The following is an 18,260-nucleotide window of genomic DNA, read 5'->3' on the forward strand; positions in this document are numbered from 1 at the left end:
CCCTCCCAGGGAAGCTCTCTGGGATGGGTGGCAGGAATCGTGTCATCCTTCCCTAGAAGTCATCATCTACAGCTGCCTCCCCAGAGGAGGCCACCGGGTCTGAGTCCCTGGTGTCATTTCGTTGTCCCCTTCCCAGGTTGGGGGTTGGGGAAATAGGGGATGGAGTGGCCTATAGAACTGGATCACCTAAAGCAGAGTTGAGCAACAGGGAAATGCATCTACAGGGCTGAGGGTGGCAAAGAGAGCCAGACATAGCTCTGCTGTAGCCAGAGCGTGTGTGTGTGTGTGTGTGTGTGCGTGTTTGAAGATCAAGGATCTGTTTGGTAGAGAAGAAAATGGTGGGGAGGGGAGTCAGAGAGGCAGGCAGCCCCCGTGGGAGAATCTGGCAGGCACAGTCCCTCAGACACCTCTCTGACTTCCCTATTCCTGGAAGAAGTTGGTCATTTGTGGGGGTTCAGTAATATCCTTTCCCTGGGCACAGGGGCTGGGTTCCTACTGCATACCCTTTCTTCCCCCATGCCAGTCTCCCTTTCCTGCCTCATGTCTCCATCCATACAACCCTTGATCACTCCAAGGATATTCACGGTCCCCCTCCCCGCTCCCTCTGAACCAGAGTGATACTCTGCAGCAGGCATGGCAGGGGTATGAAATGAGGGACAGGGCTGGGGCCATGATCCAAGTCAGGTCATTTTATCCCACAGAGTTCTCAGGGCCATTGGCAGTGATGGTTGACATGAAGTGGCTGGGATTCAAGGCCCGCTGGCGGGCTGCTTCTCGGTTTGCATAGAGGGCCTGGCCAATGAGGTACTCGCTTTCCTGGGCCACATCTGACAGGCGCAAGTCAAATTCCAGGAGGGTCTTGTTGTCCGACATGCCTTCCAGGAGCTGCTTCCCACCGTCCTGGGAGAAGGGTGCAAAGGAAGGGGTCATATACATCACTACCCAGGATCTGACATACATACTACACATTTTCATGTAGATGTGACTAAAACATAAAGTTTCACAAAACAATACTTAACCTTTTTGTGACGCATGTTGACATATTCTATTCTTTTCCATTTGAAAAATGGTAGCCAATACCCACTAAATTGATTTCTCAACCCTACTAGCTTGAAAAACATGAATCTCTGGCAATGATGAGAATTCCATTCCTTCGGTTCAGCCATGGGCATGTGGGACAACTCTAATGAGATGCGAGGGGGAAGCTGAGAGGGGGTGGCTTCTGGGAAGGTTCTCCTCACTCCAAAAAGAGAAGAAAAGGGAGCAGGTGTTCTCCTGTTTTCTGCCTCTGGGCATGTCCCTATGTGAGATGTCAGAACTGTGGCAGCCATCTTGGGACCAAGAGAAGCACTAGAGAGGCCTTAGCCACGAGGCTGGGGTGGGCAGAGCAGAGGGTGGCACTGAACCCAGGGGTTTACCAACCCTACAACCCTCTAATTCTGGTTGTGGGAGACACTGAATATTCCTCCTGCTTAAGGCCATTTCTGGTTAAGCTTTTTATTACTTGCAGTCAACAGCACCCCCTCTAGAAAATGTGTGTGTGTGTCTGTGTGTGTGTGTGTATGTGAGTGTGTGTGCATGCACACGTGTGTATGTGCCTGTGTAGGTGAGCAAGGTTCTCATGGGGAGGTTTAGCAGAGGGTTCAGTGACCTAACGGAGGGCCCCGCTCAATGGTCATCACAGCTCCAACCCCTGCTGGGTTGGGTGGGCTAGCCCCAATGTGAAAGAATTTCATGTTGGGAGGCAGAATGCCACCATTCTGTGGTTGTGACCCAGCAGTGTGTTGCAAAGTCAATTTAATGGGTCACAGAAGCATTTAAAAATACAATAGAGTAGAATGTAAAGGAAAATATCAGCATATATCACAAGTCATAAATTTCAAAATTATGTTTATGTTGGTGTTCATGTAAATTGCATTTTTTTTTTTTTTGAGATGGAGTCTTGCACTGTCACCCAAGCTGGAGTGCAGTGGCATGATCTTAGCTCACTGCAATCTCCGCCTCCTGGGTTCAAGCAGTTCTCCTGCCTCAGCCTCCCGAGTAGCTGGGGTTACAGGTGCATGCCACCACACTGGGCTAATTGTTGTATTTTTAGTAGAGATGGGGTTTCACCATGTTGGCCAGGCTGGTCTCAAACTCCTGGCCTCATGTGATCCACCCACCTCAGCATCCCAAAGGGTTGAGATTATACACGTGAGCCACTGTGCCTGGTCATAAGTTGCATTTCTTACTCTCAGACTTGGTTAAGAAAGTTTGAGAGACACAGTCTATTAGAAAGGACTCAGGCTTTCAATCAATCTTGGATTTGAACCACAGCCTTGCCACTTTCTACTGACTTGATGCCCTTGGGCAATTCATAATCCTCTCTGAGACTTAGTGTTCCATCTAGAAAGTAGGGTTAAATATACTTAGTTATATACTTAAATATATTTAGAGTTAAATACGCTTAGGGTTAATATACGGTTACTTAGGTAACTGTAAGGATTAAAGGAAAAATAATCACTGGGATACACAGTATTTGTGCATACTCGATGCAGTATGTAGTATGTAAAGTCTGTGATCTTCACAATTATCCCACAAGTACTCCTGGCAGTCGGATTCCACACCCACCCTCACAAGCCCAGAGTAGGTGGCTCACCAGCCCGATGTGGTTGCAGGACAGGTTGATGCTGGTGAGTGTGGTGTTGATGGCGAGCACCTGCGACAGGAGTGTGGCGGTGGGTTCAGACAGCTCATTGCCACCGAGGTGCAGTGTGGTGAGGCACTTGTTGGTCTGCAAGGCATGGGCAAGAGCCTGGCCACCCTCATCCTCGATGCAGTTGAGACGTAGGTTGAGGGAAATGAGGTTGGTGTTGTGTGCCAGAGCATGAGCCAGCGACTGGGCACCAGGTGCACGCACCTGGTTGTTGGCCAGGTTGAGCACACGCAGGCGGCTGTGGCTCAGCAGCTTGGCAGCACCTCGTGCACCACGGTCCCCAATGAGGTTGTGTGACAAGTCCAGCTCCTCAAGGACTGGGTGGTCCAGAAGACTTCGAATTATGATGCGTGCTTTGTCATCATCCACCTTGCTTCGGGTCAGCTTGAAGATCTGTGGGCAGGCAGAGGGTCTATGGCACCTGCCAGCCAGGGATAATCAGCCTGCCCACCTAGATCTTTGGCAAACTTGGCTCACCTAGTGTTGGCCACCTGGCTAGGTCAGCATGGCAGAGTAGTGTAGAATTGGTGGCAGGGAGCAGGGAGGAAAGATCACTGTTTATTGAGCAATTACTACATGCTTGGCTCTTTCTTTTTTCGTTCTTTCTTTCTTTCTCTTTTTTTTTTTTTTTTTGATGGAGTCTCGCTCTGTCACCTAGGCTGGAGTGCAGTGGCATGATCTCGGCTCACTGCAAGCTCCGCCTTGCGGGTTCACACCATTCTCCTGCCTCAGCCTCCCGAGTAGCTGGGACTACAGGCGCCCGCCACCACACCTGGCTAATTTTTTGTATTTTTAGTAGAGACGGGGTTTTACCGTGTTAGCCAGGATGGTCTTGATCTCCTGACCTCGTGATCCACCTGCCTCGGCCTCCCACAACGCTGGGATTACAGGCACGAGCCACTACGCCCGGCCGCTTGGGTCTTTCATAACCATTATCTCTAACCTTCAGCACCTCAGTGAAGAAGAGAAAGTTCTCTCCATTTTGCAGATAGAAAATGGAGGTTTACATTATTTCCCCAGAGTAATACAGTGATTGAAGCAGTGGAGACAGGTTTGGAATCCAAGCCTGCCTGAGGCCTCAGCCGCTCACTGCATCCTCCTCTGCCAGCCAAGATCCACCAGGGCAAGGAGAGGACCTCTTTGAAGGAGGTTGCCAGGGCAAGAACCAGGGAGAAAGTGGGGAGGTGGAGAAGCAGGAAAAGGATGAGATAAAGGAATGAAGGAAAGGGGATGGGGCTGGCAGTATGAATACTGTCCATGGGAGCCTCTCCCCCTCACCTTCCTGCTGGCTTGTCCTGCTCCTCTCTCTCCCTTGAGACCTCTGAGTGTCTGACCTCTCTCTCCCTACCCTTCAGTTCACTCCTCTTTATGCTCCTCTTACCCAGCTGAGTCTTTTGTGTCTCTTCTCTTTTCATTGCATCTCTCTGGCAAAGCCCTACCCTGGATCAGCCCCACTCTCTATTTTCTGCATGCCTGTGCGCAAGCAACTGACAAAATAGAAAACATCAGCTGACGGGACTGGTTGCTATCACTGGAACCACCAATAGGCTTGTAACGCTGCATGCCAATCTAACTATATTTCTCTGGCCAAAATACCTGCCTATAATCTACAACAACTATTTCAGCTTTTTGCAGCCTCCTCATAATTCAGGGGCCTCCTTGCTGAGCTCCCTCTTTCAGCAGGTGAACTCTCCTCTTGCCTTCCCAGCCATTGAATAGGAACCTGTCATTTTCCTGATACCAAGCACTGACTTATTGGTCTATGAACCCATGCCTCTCTTCTACATTCATCCCCTTTCTTGCAACTGGATGGAACCTTACACTGGTTTTAAACATGTGTGAATTATTCTGAAGGAACCCAAAGCTCTCATCTGTTATGGCTGTACCTTTCCCCCTTCACAGCCAAGTTCTTGAAAGAGCTGATCACAGCCACCCATTCCTCACTTCCCACTCTCCCCAGACACCACTGCTATCTGGCCTCTGTTCCTGCCACTCCACTGAAATAGCTCCCCCTCGGTGACCTCCACGTTCACTAAATCCAGTCCTCAGCTCTATTCCACCCCGTTGCTCACTCCCTCTACTTGAAACATACCCCTCCCTTGCTCTGTGACACAATGCCATGTCCCGCATTTCCTCCTCCCTCTGGCTTCCTGGCAAGCTCTTCTTCCACTGAGACCACATGCCAGGCCTCTCCTTGTCTTGCTTTTGGCTCTCCCCTGTGAGACTCCATCCAAATCCAGGGCTGCAACTGCCACCTTCATGAAGACGGCATACATTTCCACATTCAACTCAGACCTCTCATCTGAGCTTCGGACCCTCTACCCGACTAACAAAATGACCCCTTCTTTGAGATGCCTCTAACTGAAACTTACACTCTTCCCCCTCAAAACCGATCCTCTTCCCACATTCCCTGTCTCTGCAAATGGCCCCTCCAGCCATCCAGCCTCACAAGCCAGACGTCTTGCACCTCACCTCCTTCTCCTTCCTTCTCCTTCAGATCCTCCCTATGCCAGTGTGGCCCGTGCATGCCAGACACATGTCTGCCTAAATATGTCTTGACTCTCTCCACTCCTCTGAGACTCTACAGACATTATCCTCACTGAAATGACCCTCACCCTCACCTGGATTTGGCAATGATCTCCTAGGTAATCTGCACGTCCACTGCTGCCCTGCCCAGGCCATCATCCCTCACAGACGGAGTGACCTTTTCACGTGTGAAATCCAGTAATGGTACCTACCTTTTTGCCTAAAACACTTGGATGGTGTCCCAGAGCTCCTAAGGATAAAGACAGCCTCCTGGACAAGGCCTCCTTTACCCAGCAAGGCTGACCACCTCATACTCTGTGCCAGCCACACAGTCTTCTCTTTCTCTTTGAGCTAGCCATGTTCACTCTGCCCATAGAGCCTGTATGCACTGCTTCCTCTGCCTGGAATGTTCCTCCCTCTGAGACTATAACTCCTACTCCTCCTTCTAATCTCTATGTAAGTGACATTTGTTCAGGGAAGCCTTCCCCTGCAAGGTCAAATGCTCCTTTATAATCTCTCATAAGAGTATCTCTTCTTTATGGCATTCATCCCAATTCAGGGGTACCAGAAAAAAGTACAGGATGCCCAGTTAAATATAAATTTCAGATAAATAAGAATGCCTCATGGAATATTCAGGACATATACTAAAAATTATTTGCTCTTTATCTGAAATTCAAATTTGTTGGAGACGGTCTCATTTTGTAATCCAGGCTGGAGTGCAGTGGTGTGATTGCAGGTCACTGCAGGCTTGAACTCCTAGGCTCAAGGCATTCTCCTACCTCAGCCTCCTCAGTCGCTGGAAGACTACAGGTGTGAGCCACCGTGCCTGGACCTGAAATTCACATTTAACTGGATGTCCTGTATTTCCATTTGCTAAATCTGGCAACCCTATTCTAGTATCAATTTTATGTTTATATGATTGATGATTAGTGCCTTTATCCCATCAAGAGAGTTAGCTACAGAGGGCACAAATGGCACAATCTTGCTCATCCTTGAATCTTCAGCACCTAGGACAGGGCCTGGAGTGCATATGTTTGTTCAATGAAACAAACTGGTGAACTGGAAGAGCAGCACCTTGTTCATCTCTACACCCCTAGAACTGTGTATCTTGGTGCAGGGTGCATTAAAAACACTTGGCCAATGAAAGAGAAGGAAATGGGAAGAAGGTAACAATAGAGGAGGAAGAGGAGGGGAGAGGGAATCTGAGAGATGCGGAGGAGGGGTGGGGGGAAGGCTGGGAGCAGACAGTACCTTGAGGGTGTGGCACGCCTTGATGGCGGCTGCCAAGGAGTGGCAGTCGCGGTAGGTGAAGAGGAAGAGATTCCACTCGAAATTCATGCCGCAGTCCTTGACATCGTACACCAGGTCCAGCTCTTCCAGGTGGCTCAGGCCAGCTACCAGATCGCCCAGTTGATAGTGGTCAACGGTGGGCTCCTCCATCTCTCCCTCGCTGCCTGAGTCCGACTGGTCGCCTGGCCGGAGCTGGGCCGGGAGCTGCACCGGTGGAAGGAACTGATCGACGTGGACCCTGCGCACATAATTCCTGCAGAGGGGCAGCAGGTCGAGGATCACCGCGGGGTCCGTGGTGCCTGGGATAAAGTGCTTTAGCAGGTTCTCCAGGTGCCGCTCGAAGAACATGCGTTTCCAGCTGCCGCCATGGTGGGCCACGTGGCACACGGGCCAGCGCTGCATGCAGCAGCGGAGCCAGTAGTTCTCATTGTCTATCAGGTTGGCGGTCACAGCCAGTGGTAGGTCAGGGGACAGGTGGTTCAGGACCTTCTGCTGGTGTTCCGGGAGCATCTGCTTCAGGATAGGGTTATCTTTGGGAACAGAGGAAGGAAAGCATGGGGTCACAGTGTTGGGGGACACCTCAACATGATGCCTCAGGCTGGGCCTGCCTGGGAGCACCAGGCAAAGGGAAGACCCTTCCCTGCTTAGGGGATAGACAGCCTCTCCTCTCAGGGGGGATCAGGGGGAGGGTGGGACACCAGCCTTTAGCTTTGGGATGTTCCCTGCCTGAAGGGGGACATCTCAGCATCTGTTCTCAGGGAGCTCTCAGACTGAGGAAGACTCTCAGGTCCAACTCTCAATTATCACCTGGTCTGATGGGGAATACAATTACTGAGGTCAGAGGCTTCCAATCTTATTTGATTCATCCATTTCAAAATAAGAAATTTTTTGAGCACCTACTATGTGCCAGAAACTGGAGGTACCACTATGAGAGACTACTATGTCCCACGTGCTGGAGATATAAGAGTAAGCAAGGCCGGGCGCGGTGGCTCAAGCCTGTAATCCCAGCACTTTGGGAGGCCGAGACGGGCGGATCACGAGGTCAGGAGATCAAGACCATCCTGGCTAACACGGTGAAACCCCGTCTCTACTAAAAATACAAAAAACTAGCCGGGCGAGGTGGCGGGCGCCTGTAGTACCAGCTACTCGGGAGGCTGAGGCAGGAGAATGGTGTAAACCCAGGAGGCGGAGCTTGCAGTGAGCTGAGATCCGGCCACTGCACTCCAGCCTGGGCGACAGAGCGAGACTCCGTCTCAAAAAAAAAAAAAAAAAAAAGAGTAAGCAAAACAGGGTTCTTCCCTTTTGGAGTTTACATTCCAGTGAGGGGAGGCTGACAATAAACAAGTAAAATGAGTGAGACTGGGTGACAATAGTTGCTGGAGATGAAATAATGGCCCTGTCCTCAGACAGCGCTCCATCTGGTAGGAGAGGCTGGCAACCCATCTTTGGAAAGGATCCATATTACAGAGCACAAAATACGGAACAACCCAAGAGACCTTACATGGCATGGAAGACTCCATCAGAGTGGAGGGTGGTTCACTTGGGAAGGCTTTCTGGAGAAGGAAGTAGATATGGCTCAGGCTGAGTTTTGTTGGAGAGAGTGGAAAAGGCAAGGAGAGGGCAGAGGCATGGAGGGTGCAGTGTGGGTGGGAGCCTGGTGGGATCTGCCAGTGGGAACAGAAGGAGAAACTGCCTTGGCCCTGGGTGGAAGGGAAGTGTTGAGTAGGTATGAGGATGCCATACGGGAGAGCAGGGGCTGCCCCAGGACCCAGGTTCTGCAGTCTTGGCTCCAGAGAGTCCCCACCCACCTTGCCCCACTCTTGGCCTTCTTCTTCCCACCCAAAGCAGGGACAGACTCACTCTGGAAGTTCCTGATGATGTGCTGAATGCAGAGCTCTGTGAGGAGGGGCACGATGGCCAGTGACCACTCAGGATCCTCAGCAATGATCCGGCGCATCCGATGGAAATTGGCCCCAGGATGTGGGTTTCTGGACTTTGCAGAGACTGGTGTGATTGAAGGCTTTGAGGGCTGTGGGCCTGTGCTTGAAGTGTGTCCGCCAGTGGAGGACTTGTCCTGGGTGGAGACTGAGGAGTGGCTGGGGTCCAACAATGCTGATGTTGTTACGGTCTCCTGCATGCTGGAGGCTGGTAATGTAGGGGCGGGTGGCCCCTGGATGGCCTTATGACAAGAAACTTCTCAGACTGGCAGGTCCTTGATACAGGTAGGGATCTGGAGCAAAAGGAAGAGGTAGTGGTGTTACTTTGGAGGGTCTTGGTGGGCATTTACTAAGAGAGGTGGTACAGAATAGTGCTTAAGGATCAGTCCCTGGAGTGAAGCAGATCCAGGTACACATCCACTGGTTATCTGTGTGACCTCGGGCAAGTTACTGAACCTCTCTGAATTTCAGATGCTGCCTCTTAGAAATGAAGGTCGCAGTTCCAGTAGGATTATTTGGAGGAGTGGATAAAATAATGCATCCAAAGGGCATAATATATTATCTGACACATGAAACTAGCAAGGAGCAGCCCAAAATTTTAGATAATAGCTCTATAGCAATTACAGTAATTGCTCTGTGCCAGACAATCTTTTTAGTTCTTTATGCCTATTAATTCATGTGTCCTCAGAAAAACCTTTTTCAGAAAAGCCTTTTTCAGATAGGCACTTGTATTATTCCCATTTTTCTGCTGGGAAACTAAAGCACAGAGAGGCGAATTGACTTGCCCAATGTCATGCAGCTTAGAAATATTACGTGTGGGTTTAAATTCAGTCTGTCAAATTCATGCTCTGAACCCTACATTGGACTGGCCCTCTGAGGGTGAGGGGTGTATATTGCCAAAAGACAGGTATAATAAAGAGCCATTCAACTCAAAACAGGACCCTGCACTAAGTATTTTATAGAACAGCAACTGCCTGATCCGTAGGATGGGGTTGAGAACAGCTCTGGCCAACAGAAATATAATGCAAGCCAAAATGCAAGCCACATATGCTATTTTAATTTCTTTAGTGCCCACATTTTAAAAAGTAAGGAGAAACAAGGCTGGGTGTGGTGGCTCATGCCTGTAATCCCAGCACTTTGGGAGGCCAAGGTGGGTGGGTCACTTGAGGTCAGGAATTCGAGACCAGCCTGGCCAACATGGTGAAATCCCATCTCTACTAAAAATACACAAATTAGCCGGGCATGGTGGTAGGCGCCTGTAGTCCCAGCTACTCGGAAGGCTGAGGCATGAGAATCACTTAAACCTGGAGGGCAGAGGTTGCAGTGAGCCAAGATTGCGCTACTGCACTCCAGCCTGGGTGATAGAGCAAAACTCTGTCTCAAAAAAAAAAAAAAAAAAACAAAAAATAAGTAAAGAGAAAAAGGTGACATTAGTAGTTTGTTTTTTTTTTTCTGTCTTGCTCTTGTTGCCCACGCTGGAATGCAATGGTGCGATTTTGGCTCACTGCAACCTCCACCTCTTGGGTTCAAGTGATTCTCCTGCCTCAGCCTCCTAGGTAGCTGGGATTACAGGTGCCCGCCACCACACCCAGCTAATTTTTGTATTGTTTTTTTTTTTTTTGAGATGGAGTCTCGCTCTGTCGCCCAGGCTGGAGTGCAGTGGCCGGATCTCAGCTCACTGCAAGCTCCGCCTCCCGGGTTCACGCCATTCTCCCACCTCACCCTCCTGAGTAGCTGGGACTACAGGCGCCCGCCACCTCGCCCGGCTAGTTTTTTGTATTTTTTAGTAGAGATGGGGTTTCACCATGTTCGCCAGGATGGTCTTGATCTCCTGACCTCGTGATCTGCCCGTCTCGGCCTCCCAAAGTGCTGGGATTACAGGCTTGAGCCACCGCGCCCGGCCCAATTTTTGTATTTTTAGTAGAGATTGGGTTTCACCGTGTTGGCCAGGCTGGTCTCGAACTCCTGACCTCAAGTGATCCACCCGCCTCAGCCTCCCAAAGTACTGGGATTACAGGCGTGAACCACAGTGCCTGACCATGAAATTAATTTTATATTTAGCCCAGTATGTCTAAAATGTTATTTATCATATAATCAATATAAAATTATTAATGAGATATTTTATATACTATGTTTTCATATGAAGTCTTCAAAATCTGATGGCTCAATGGGCACATTAAGCCTGTGGCTACCGTTTTGGAAAGTGCAGGTTGAGAGAGAAAGGAGAGGGGAAAGAGACCCATGCCCTGCCCAGGGTGCCCGCAGCCTCCTCTCCTCCTTCCCACTGAGAGCTCAAGCTCCAGGTCCCTTCCCTTCCATCTCCCCATCCAGTCTGCCTTTAGCTCTTCCAGCCTCCCAGCATTCCAGACAGCAGCGGGCAGGCGTGGGAGGCGAGAAGGTAGCTAAATCTGGGGCTGAAGACAGAAGACAGAGGATGTGTCTTGGTCCGGGGACCCTCCCCCATTTGCCCATTCCTGTACCCTTGCACTCCTGCCCTGAGATCTGCAGGAGGAAATGGGGCTGCTGGCACTTAGCTCCTCCTCCAGGCAGTTTCCCATCAGATGTGCACCCTGACGACTCAGTGCACTGGGTAGTGGCCGGTGGGAGGGAACACTCTGAACCAGCAAAGGCGTCCTTGGCAGAGGGAGGGACCAGATGGTGCTCCCCAGCCTGCCAGGCATCTCAAGGAGGAAAAGCCTGGTTGAGAGGCAGGTGGCGGGGAGAGGGATAGTGCAGGAAAGATATCTAGGTATTGTGACATCCCTTATGCAAATCAAATGCAAATTCACACACAGATTGTGTCCAGAATTCTGGAATAACCAGATCGTGCTTTTTGACTAATGGCCTCTCAGAGTGTAGGGCTGGAGGGGGTTGTTGCTTAGCGGTACCTGCTGACTTTGCATTTCTGACTTTGCCAGTTATGTGCTTTGTGACCTTGGCCAAGTTACTTAACCTATCTGAGCTTCAGTTTCTTATCTGTGAAACTGGATAATAATATCTTCCTACATGGGCTGTAGTGGAGATCCCCCTGAGATAATGGTCGGTTAATATTGATCATCGTAAAGAATATAGGAGGGGTGTGTGGAGAATGAAGGTACTATGAGGGGCAGGGGTCTGAGGCTGGAGAGAACACATCCTGGAGACCCGCTTCTTGAATGCTGACCTGAGATGGTATCTTTGGATGAGTGCAGTGTTTCTGAGGTCCTTCCCTATTTCCAGGATCGATGTGAAGGGCAAGGAGGCAGGGTGGTGTTGAGGGCTCATAGACAGCACGACAGAGACAATGGAGGAAGGTCAGAGGCAACAGACTAGACCAACTCCTGCTTGGTTTTGGCCTAAAACATTCTATAATTTCCCTTGGTCCCAGATATGTCCCTGGACACCCATGGGCCACACCCAGGGAGCAGGACCAGGCTTGGCAGGGGGAGCCCCAGGTTGCTGGTATGCATTGCCCTGGAGTTGGCTCTTTAGTCATTCCTCACAGCACCATCCAGCCTCAGCATCCTGGCAGGCAGTCCCTTCTCCTTCTTCTCCTGGGGAGCCACACCTGGGAAACCCCACCCGGGGCCAGGCGGGATGCCTCTGCAATGAGGTCACTCTAGTCCCACCGCCTAGCACCTCACTTTCAGGACCTGGAGTTCTTCCTGCCATCTGGTCCTAATTGCTCTTGCTGCTGTTTCGTGCCTGCAGCCCGCCTCTGGGCATGACACAGCAGGACCCATCGGGGCATGTTCCAGGGCCCTGAATCAACTTCTCAGAAGGAAGGGGCAGGGCCTCGCTCCAAATCACATGGCTGCCGTGTGCATGGCTGGTATAAAAATGAGCCCCTGCCACCTTCAGCGTTTACAGGATCATCCATACCACAAGGCAGGCAAATGCTGAAAAAATTAACTGCGTAAGATCAGAGTGGATAATTTTCATTTAATCATCTCTTGATTTTAAAAAAATGGATATCGCAAAAATATTTTGGCAGGCAAATTATTACCAGACACAGAAGATTCTTCTAAGGAGTGTTCTAAAAAACACTTAGTTCTAAGTGTTTTTTAAAAATCTACTTTTAAAACTAACAAAATAGAAAACACAGTGTATTTAAAAGGATAACGAGCAAAACGAACTCCTTGCTGCCCCGCTATCACTGTTATGAGGAGGATATGCAGTGTGGCTCCTCCCTCGGCAGGCCACGTTCTGACCCCTGCCCTTGGGGGCCACCCTTTGGTGTGCCACTCTCTTGGCTCTCCTCCTACTTTCCGACCATTCTTTTTCCAAAAGTCTTCACCACAGACTTCTCTCCCTCTGCCCATCCCCCACGTGCCAAGGTCCCTCAGAATTCTGCCCTGGTCGTCCACTCATTCCTGCTGATGGACTCTAGCTTTCACCTCTTCCAGGTGGGGTTTCCTAACTGTGACGTCCCAGAGAAGCAGAGGGTACTGCTTACCAGGATGGTGAGGCTGCGGGGTGGTGGTGTGAGTAATGCCAGACTCTCCTACATCTGCATTCCAGACTCAAGTCCACTGGGATGCTGCCTAGGTCCCTCAAACTCAATCCATCCAGATGCCGGCACCAGAAGCCAGGGAGTCACCTCTCTTTCAGCCCTCCCACCCCACCCCACCATCTAGTTACTGATTCAGTTCTGCCTCCCACCCAGGCAGCCTCTCCTTTCCTGCTGCCGCCTTAGCTCAGGGCCTCAGTGTCTGTCTGGATCACAGCATCAGCTGTTGGGCATGTAGTCTCTGGCATCCAGTCTGGTTCTCTCACATCCAGCCTTCACACAGCCGCTGTGGCAGGCTCCTTGTAAGCCCTCTAGCGGCTCATCACTGCTTACGGTAAAATCCAGCCTCCTCACCTTGGTGTGTGAGGCCCTCCGTGGCTGGACGCTTTGTTGGAAATAAGCTCCTCTTTGCATCTGGGACATTGCAGCCCAGTTCATGCTGCCAAGCCCTTGCTCAAATTGTTCCCTCTGAAATGCTTTTCCCACCATCTCAGCCAGAGAAAGGGACAATCACTGGTCTTCTGAGTCTGAGCTCAAGCACCACTTCCTCTCTGAAGGCGAGGTGCTTCTTTGTCCCTGATGCCACAAAACAACCCCTCCCATTGTCAGACCCCATCTTTCCAGTACCTGCATCACTCCAGTGACCTGACTGCCCACCCTCTCACCACACCCACACTAGACTGTGAGCTGCTCCAGGTGTAGGGGCTGTCTCCTCCTCAGTTTTGTTTCCAATTCCTAGCCCAGTGGTAGGTCTGCTTTAGGCGAGGTAGCTGGTGTTTGGGGCTGCTCCACTGGCTTCTGATAATAGATTCTGGCCAACAGGAGTATCCTGTTGGTCAGGGCAACTTGTTTGGGGGTGGCTATCTGATATAAGCCAATCAGAGTCCTTCTTGAGATTTGTCCAAGTGGAGGGAGACAGAAGGACATGTGTCCTTGAAGGATCTGGATCTCCTGCTGCTGGAAGTCATTTCTCTCCACACTTACAAGGTCTGTTTGCGGCAGGAGGGAATCAAGCCTGGGGGAGAGTAGCAGAAACGAAAGATAGACCCAGACAGCATCCTGGTATCTTCGATCCCCATGCCTAGTCCCGGAGGCTCCCAGAGCTGTCTGGCTCCTTGGCAGTGCCTTCAGCTCTGAGAGCTAAGTTGGCAGCCTTCTAATAAGTCCCTTTGCCAAAGCTAAGAGTTGGGTTTCTACTCCTTTTGACCAAAAGGTCCTGCCCCATTTTGACCAAAAGGCTCACTGTTTGGTGAGTGAAATGATGGGAAAAATCCTAAATCAGTAGATGAAAGAGTTCAAAGGGATAGCTGAGAAGGGCCAAAGGCCCCCAGGTTATTACTCACAGGACCTGATTCACTCCTGTGGCCTCTTCCTCTCCTGACTACATTGAGCCTCTAGTCTCACATTCCATGTCTCCAGGGCTGGGACAGTATCAGCACCTTACAACTGTCCAGCACTTAACAGTTGCAAGGTCCTTTCAAGGTCCTTTCAGAACTATCCTCTCAGGAAAAAAAAAAAAAAAAAAAAAAGGCTGGGTGTGGTGGCTCACACCTGTAATCCTAGCACTTTGGGAGGCCAAGGCAGGAGGATTGCTTGGGGCCAAGAATTCAAGACCAACCTGGCCAACATAGCGAGATGCCATCTCTAAAAAAGAAAAAAAATCTCATGTGACTCTTCAACCACCCTATAATGGAGCTAGGATGGGCTTCCTTATCCCTATTTTACAGATGAAGAAACAAGGAAACAGGAAATGACTGGCCCTAAAACACCTATGAGAGCCGGGGCCAGCATCTGAGGGCAGGTCTCCTCCTCTAGTCACAATACACTACCCCTCCACAGTCACTCAGTATGTCCCCTTCCCCTGGCTGTTCCTGCCCTCCACTAGGAAAGAAGAAAGAATATTCTTGCTCCTTGGAAAGTGGGGAGGGCCTCCCTGGGCTGAAAGCGCTCCCAGGCCTTTGGTACTTTACTATGGGAATTTCAGGGCCCTAATGTACAGTTTTCATCCCTGTTAGGGTAAATGCATTTTCCCCCTAAATGAAACAAAATTTAATATTTTCATCAGGGCAGTCCTGGAGGTGGCTGAAGGGTCACCTTCCTCTCTGGAGCTTTCCTTCCCTGGGGAACCTGTTGGGTCAGTCAGAGAATCCCAGAGTTTGAAGACTAGGAGCACGTTCAAGACGCCAGTCTTGAACATGGGCAGGGCAGGAATCCTGACATTCCAGAGAGGTCAGGGCCACCAGGTGTGGGTATGTCTTGTACCACCACCTGGTGTCCCCATCCAAGGATGTGCTGTGCTCTCAGAGGGGGAAAGTGGGGACACATGCAGTGGACTTTCACTTCTCTGGGGCCTGCCTTTACCAGCTTGTTTGGCTTCACATGGCTGTGTCTCTAACCTGGTACCACAGTCCCTAGGGAAGGGACAATCCTCCTCTCCTGGGCCCCTACTGTGCATCCTCAGGACCAGGGTCCAGGGTCCTGAAATCACACACAGGGAACAACATCCATACCAGGCCATTAACTCAAAGGACCGGGTGTGAAGGACTGCTCTTTCCATGCCCAAGCACGTGTAATAGAAAGTGACAAGATGCTCCAGTTTGGCCAGAGTTGTCCTCATTTCTGATGGCTTGAATCTGGTGGACAGGTGTTCTGGGAACCATACCCTTGGCTATATATAGCTATGATTTATTGAGAGCTCTAGGCCTTCAATAGCATGTACATAGCAGGAGGCAGGACAGCAGCTGGCTAAGTACTCAGGAGTTGAGCTGCTGCCTCAAGTCAAATCTCCACAGTGCCCCCCACTATCTGTGCAACCTTGGGCAGGTCCCCACTTGCCTCAGTTTCTTCATCTATAATGTGAGGACAGTACTTAATAGTACCTATTTCATAGGATTACCCAGAAGATTAAGGTGTTAATGTGTGTGAGACATTTCATATAGTGCTGGGCCCAGAGCCAGCACTCAAGATGTGTGTTAGATATAGTGAAGATGCTAGATGGTTTACTTACATAATTTCATTAAATTCTCAAATTAATTATTGAGGATTATTATTTAACACTATTGTCCCTGTTTCACAAATGAAGAAACTGAAACTTAGAAAGCTTAAGTAACTTACTAAATGTCACTAGCTAGTAAGTGAAGCTGAGGTTTTAGTTTGTGTCTGTCTAATGCTCTTACTTCCATAAGATGCTGGGGTTGCTTATAAATTGCTCCCAACTCAGTCATTCACAGCACTTTTCCAGTGAGTCTCCCACTTTCTCCAGCTCATGAGCTCTCTTGTTCACCAACACGGAGCCCAGGGTTATCCCCTTGATGCTGACCTAAATAGTCCAGGCTCCCTCTTCCAGTTCACTGCTGGGCACAGGAGCCTTCTGCAAGGCTGGACCACTGCCTGCATCCTTTGGAGGGCCGGAGGAGCCCAACGGAGTGCTGCAGAGTAGTGCTCTCCTGCCCCTGGCACATTCCCTCCACAGGAAGTCTCCGGTCTTCTCCATCCTTCCTCAGGTCCCCAGCTAAATCTAACCATTCTGGGCAGGAGCTCCTTCCACCTGCCCTAATAGGAACACGAGGAAGATGCTGTAGGGGAGCATTCTCACCTTCTTGTGCATCACAGTCCTGGTCCTCAACTGTCCTTACCTCCCTTCCTCTTAGCCGAGAAGTGGAGACACCCAGTTCTCTTTGGGCAGACAGCACCTCTGTGCCTGGGACACTTCCCCAGGAGCTGGCTCTGCACCGACTGCTCTGACTGCCTTCTTAGCCACTCCCATCCCAGATCCCCTCAGGAGAGCCCTCGTCTGTCCTCAGGACTCTCGGCTTTTGTCTACACCCACCTCCATTTCTTTCATGCCCACCATGTCTTACTTTGGGGTAAGTCACTCCCAAGTTGGGAATTCCATTTATGGAAGGGCAAAAAACTTTCTCCAACCGGGCCTCGGCCCGCGTACTTGGACTTGGGATGGGTGAAACCGCCAGTTCACTTACCACAGCCCCGGGGCTGGCCTCCTCCCAACTCCTGACCACTCAGGTCTGTTGTCTCAAAAGGGACTCCAGCGGTTCTGCTCCCACCCCTCCTTACCTTCAGCTCAGACACCCTAGCAGGGAAGCTCAGCTGCAAAGGCCACGGGGTCCCTCCCCCATTCTACCTGGGGTGTAGAGGCGCTGGTTTCTCCTTGGTAACCCAGGAAAACCGGCAGTGCAGTGGGAGGGAGGGAGATGCGGAAGCAAGCTTCTGGACACGCGGGAGGGATTACAGCCCTCGGGTGCTGGGAACAGGGACGGCCTTTCGCAGAAGGCTGGGGCCCCAGGGCTTGGGACCGCTCTCCTCCACGCCCTACGGATGCCCCATTTTCCCCCTCTTCCCATAGTTCCTCCGCTCGCCTCACTCGGATACCCAGCCCCGGGCCAGACGGTCTGCAGACAGTGACTGTGGTGGGGAGGAGGCGCGGGGCGTCCTCGCATGGAGGGCGTGGGGTCTCCTGTGGGTACGGACCGGCGCTTCCCCGCCACAGAAAACGGAACCCAGGCAATGGCCGCCTGTGGGCTTCTGGCCGGTGTGGGCAGAGGACGCTAGAGGGGCTCCCGGGCCCAGCTGACCTGAGCGGGCCCCGATAAGGGAGACCGGGGCTGTGTGTCCCCACTCCCCGAGGTCGCCTCACCCGCTTCGGGAGCCTCGGCGCTCGCCTCACACAGAGTCCCGCGCGCCGGCGCCGGCGCCGGTCATTGTCGTTGGGGACGCCCCGTGTTGCTAGGAGCGGGCCGGGCCAGGAGGACGAGTGCGCCGCGGTTCAGAGGAGGGGGCGCTGCTGCTTCCTCGGCTGCAGCTGCGCGCCGGCAAGCGGCTCACTCGCGCGCAGGGTGGCAAGGCCAGCACTTCGGACGGTTCCGTGGAAGCGGCCGCTTTGGGGGTAGTGGGACCGTGGCCTTGAGCTATGCCCTGTGCTTCCGTGGGACGTGTCTAGGAACGGGTGGGCTTTCTGCGGGAGGCGGAGGTCGGGCAGGCTGCTGGTCTGGAGTCCTTGTGCTCTCTTGCTAGCTTTTGTGTGGCCATGGATAGGGAGCTGGTCCACGAAAAGCGTCTGTGGAAGATGAGGAGGGTGGACGGACCTTCTCCAGGGCACCTGTATGTCACTGAACTCCCCTGAGGTCTCCTGTTGACCTTATGCCCTGCGGGAGGGCACCGTCCACCTTTTCCCCGGCTGAAAGTCTGGCACCAGACGCAGGAAGGTTCCAGGCCAACACAGTGCTCTTTCACACAGCCCATGCCCTGTGCCACACACCCTTCCAGCCCTGGCGCCACAAGATGTGGTTGGGGCCCCTGATCTCCT

The 18,260-nt window shown here is 51.5% G+C and overlaps 1 protein-coding gene across 2 annotated transcripts; it reads right to left on the reverse strand.

Moving 5' to 3' along the window:
- Positions 1-674: 674 nt before the first annotated feature.
- On the reverse strand, positions 675-17,660 carry TCTE1 (t-complex-associated-testis-expressed 1). Of its 2 annotated transcripts, none has more exons than XM_025384266.1 (5): positions 17,592-17,660; positions 8,372-8,741; positions 6,473-7,041; positions 2,639-3,088; positions 675-900 (listed from the first exon to the last, which is right to left on the reverse strand). In XM_025384266.1, exons 2-5 carry the CDS (start codon positions 8,646-8,648, stop codon positions 691-693), a joined length of 1,506 nt encoding a protein of 501 aa, XP_025240051.1. In that variant the 5' UTR covers positions 8,649-8,741; positions 17,592-17,660; the 3' UTR covers positions 675-690. The 2 variants fall into 2 exon arrangements, with proteins under 2 accessions (XP_025240051.1, XP_025240052.1); XM_025384267.1 differs by having other exon boundaries at positions 17,079-17,615.
- Positions 17,661-18,260: the final 600 nt, after the last annotated feature.

The sequence above is a fragment of the Theropithecus gelada genome, chromosome 4 (genome assembly GCF_003255815.1).
Source record: "Theropithecus gelada isolate Dixy chromosome 4, Tgel_1.0, whole genome shotgun sequence".
In the NCBI taxonomy this organism is placed as follows: Eukaryota; Metazoa; Chordata; class Mammalia; order Primates; family Cercopithecidae; genus Theropithecus; species Theropithecus gelada.

Excerpts from the sequence above, each read along its gene's own strand:
- TCTE1 (XM_025384266.1), bottom strand. The coding sequence starts at position 8,648 with ATGCAGGAGACCGTAACAACATCAGCATTGTTGGACCCCAGCCACTCC. Across the intron at positions 3,089-6,472 it reads AGGCGTGCCACACCCTCAAG|ATCTTCAAGCTGACCCGAAG; the intron begins GTACTGTCTGCT and ends GCCTGCCCACAG. Across the intron at positions 901-2,638 it reads CCTGCAACCACATCGGGCTG|GACGGTGGGAAGCAGCTCCT; the intron begins GTGAGCCACCTA and ends CCCTTCTCCCAG.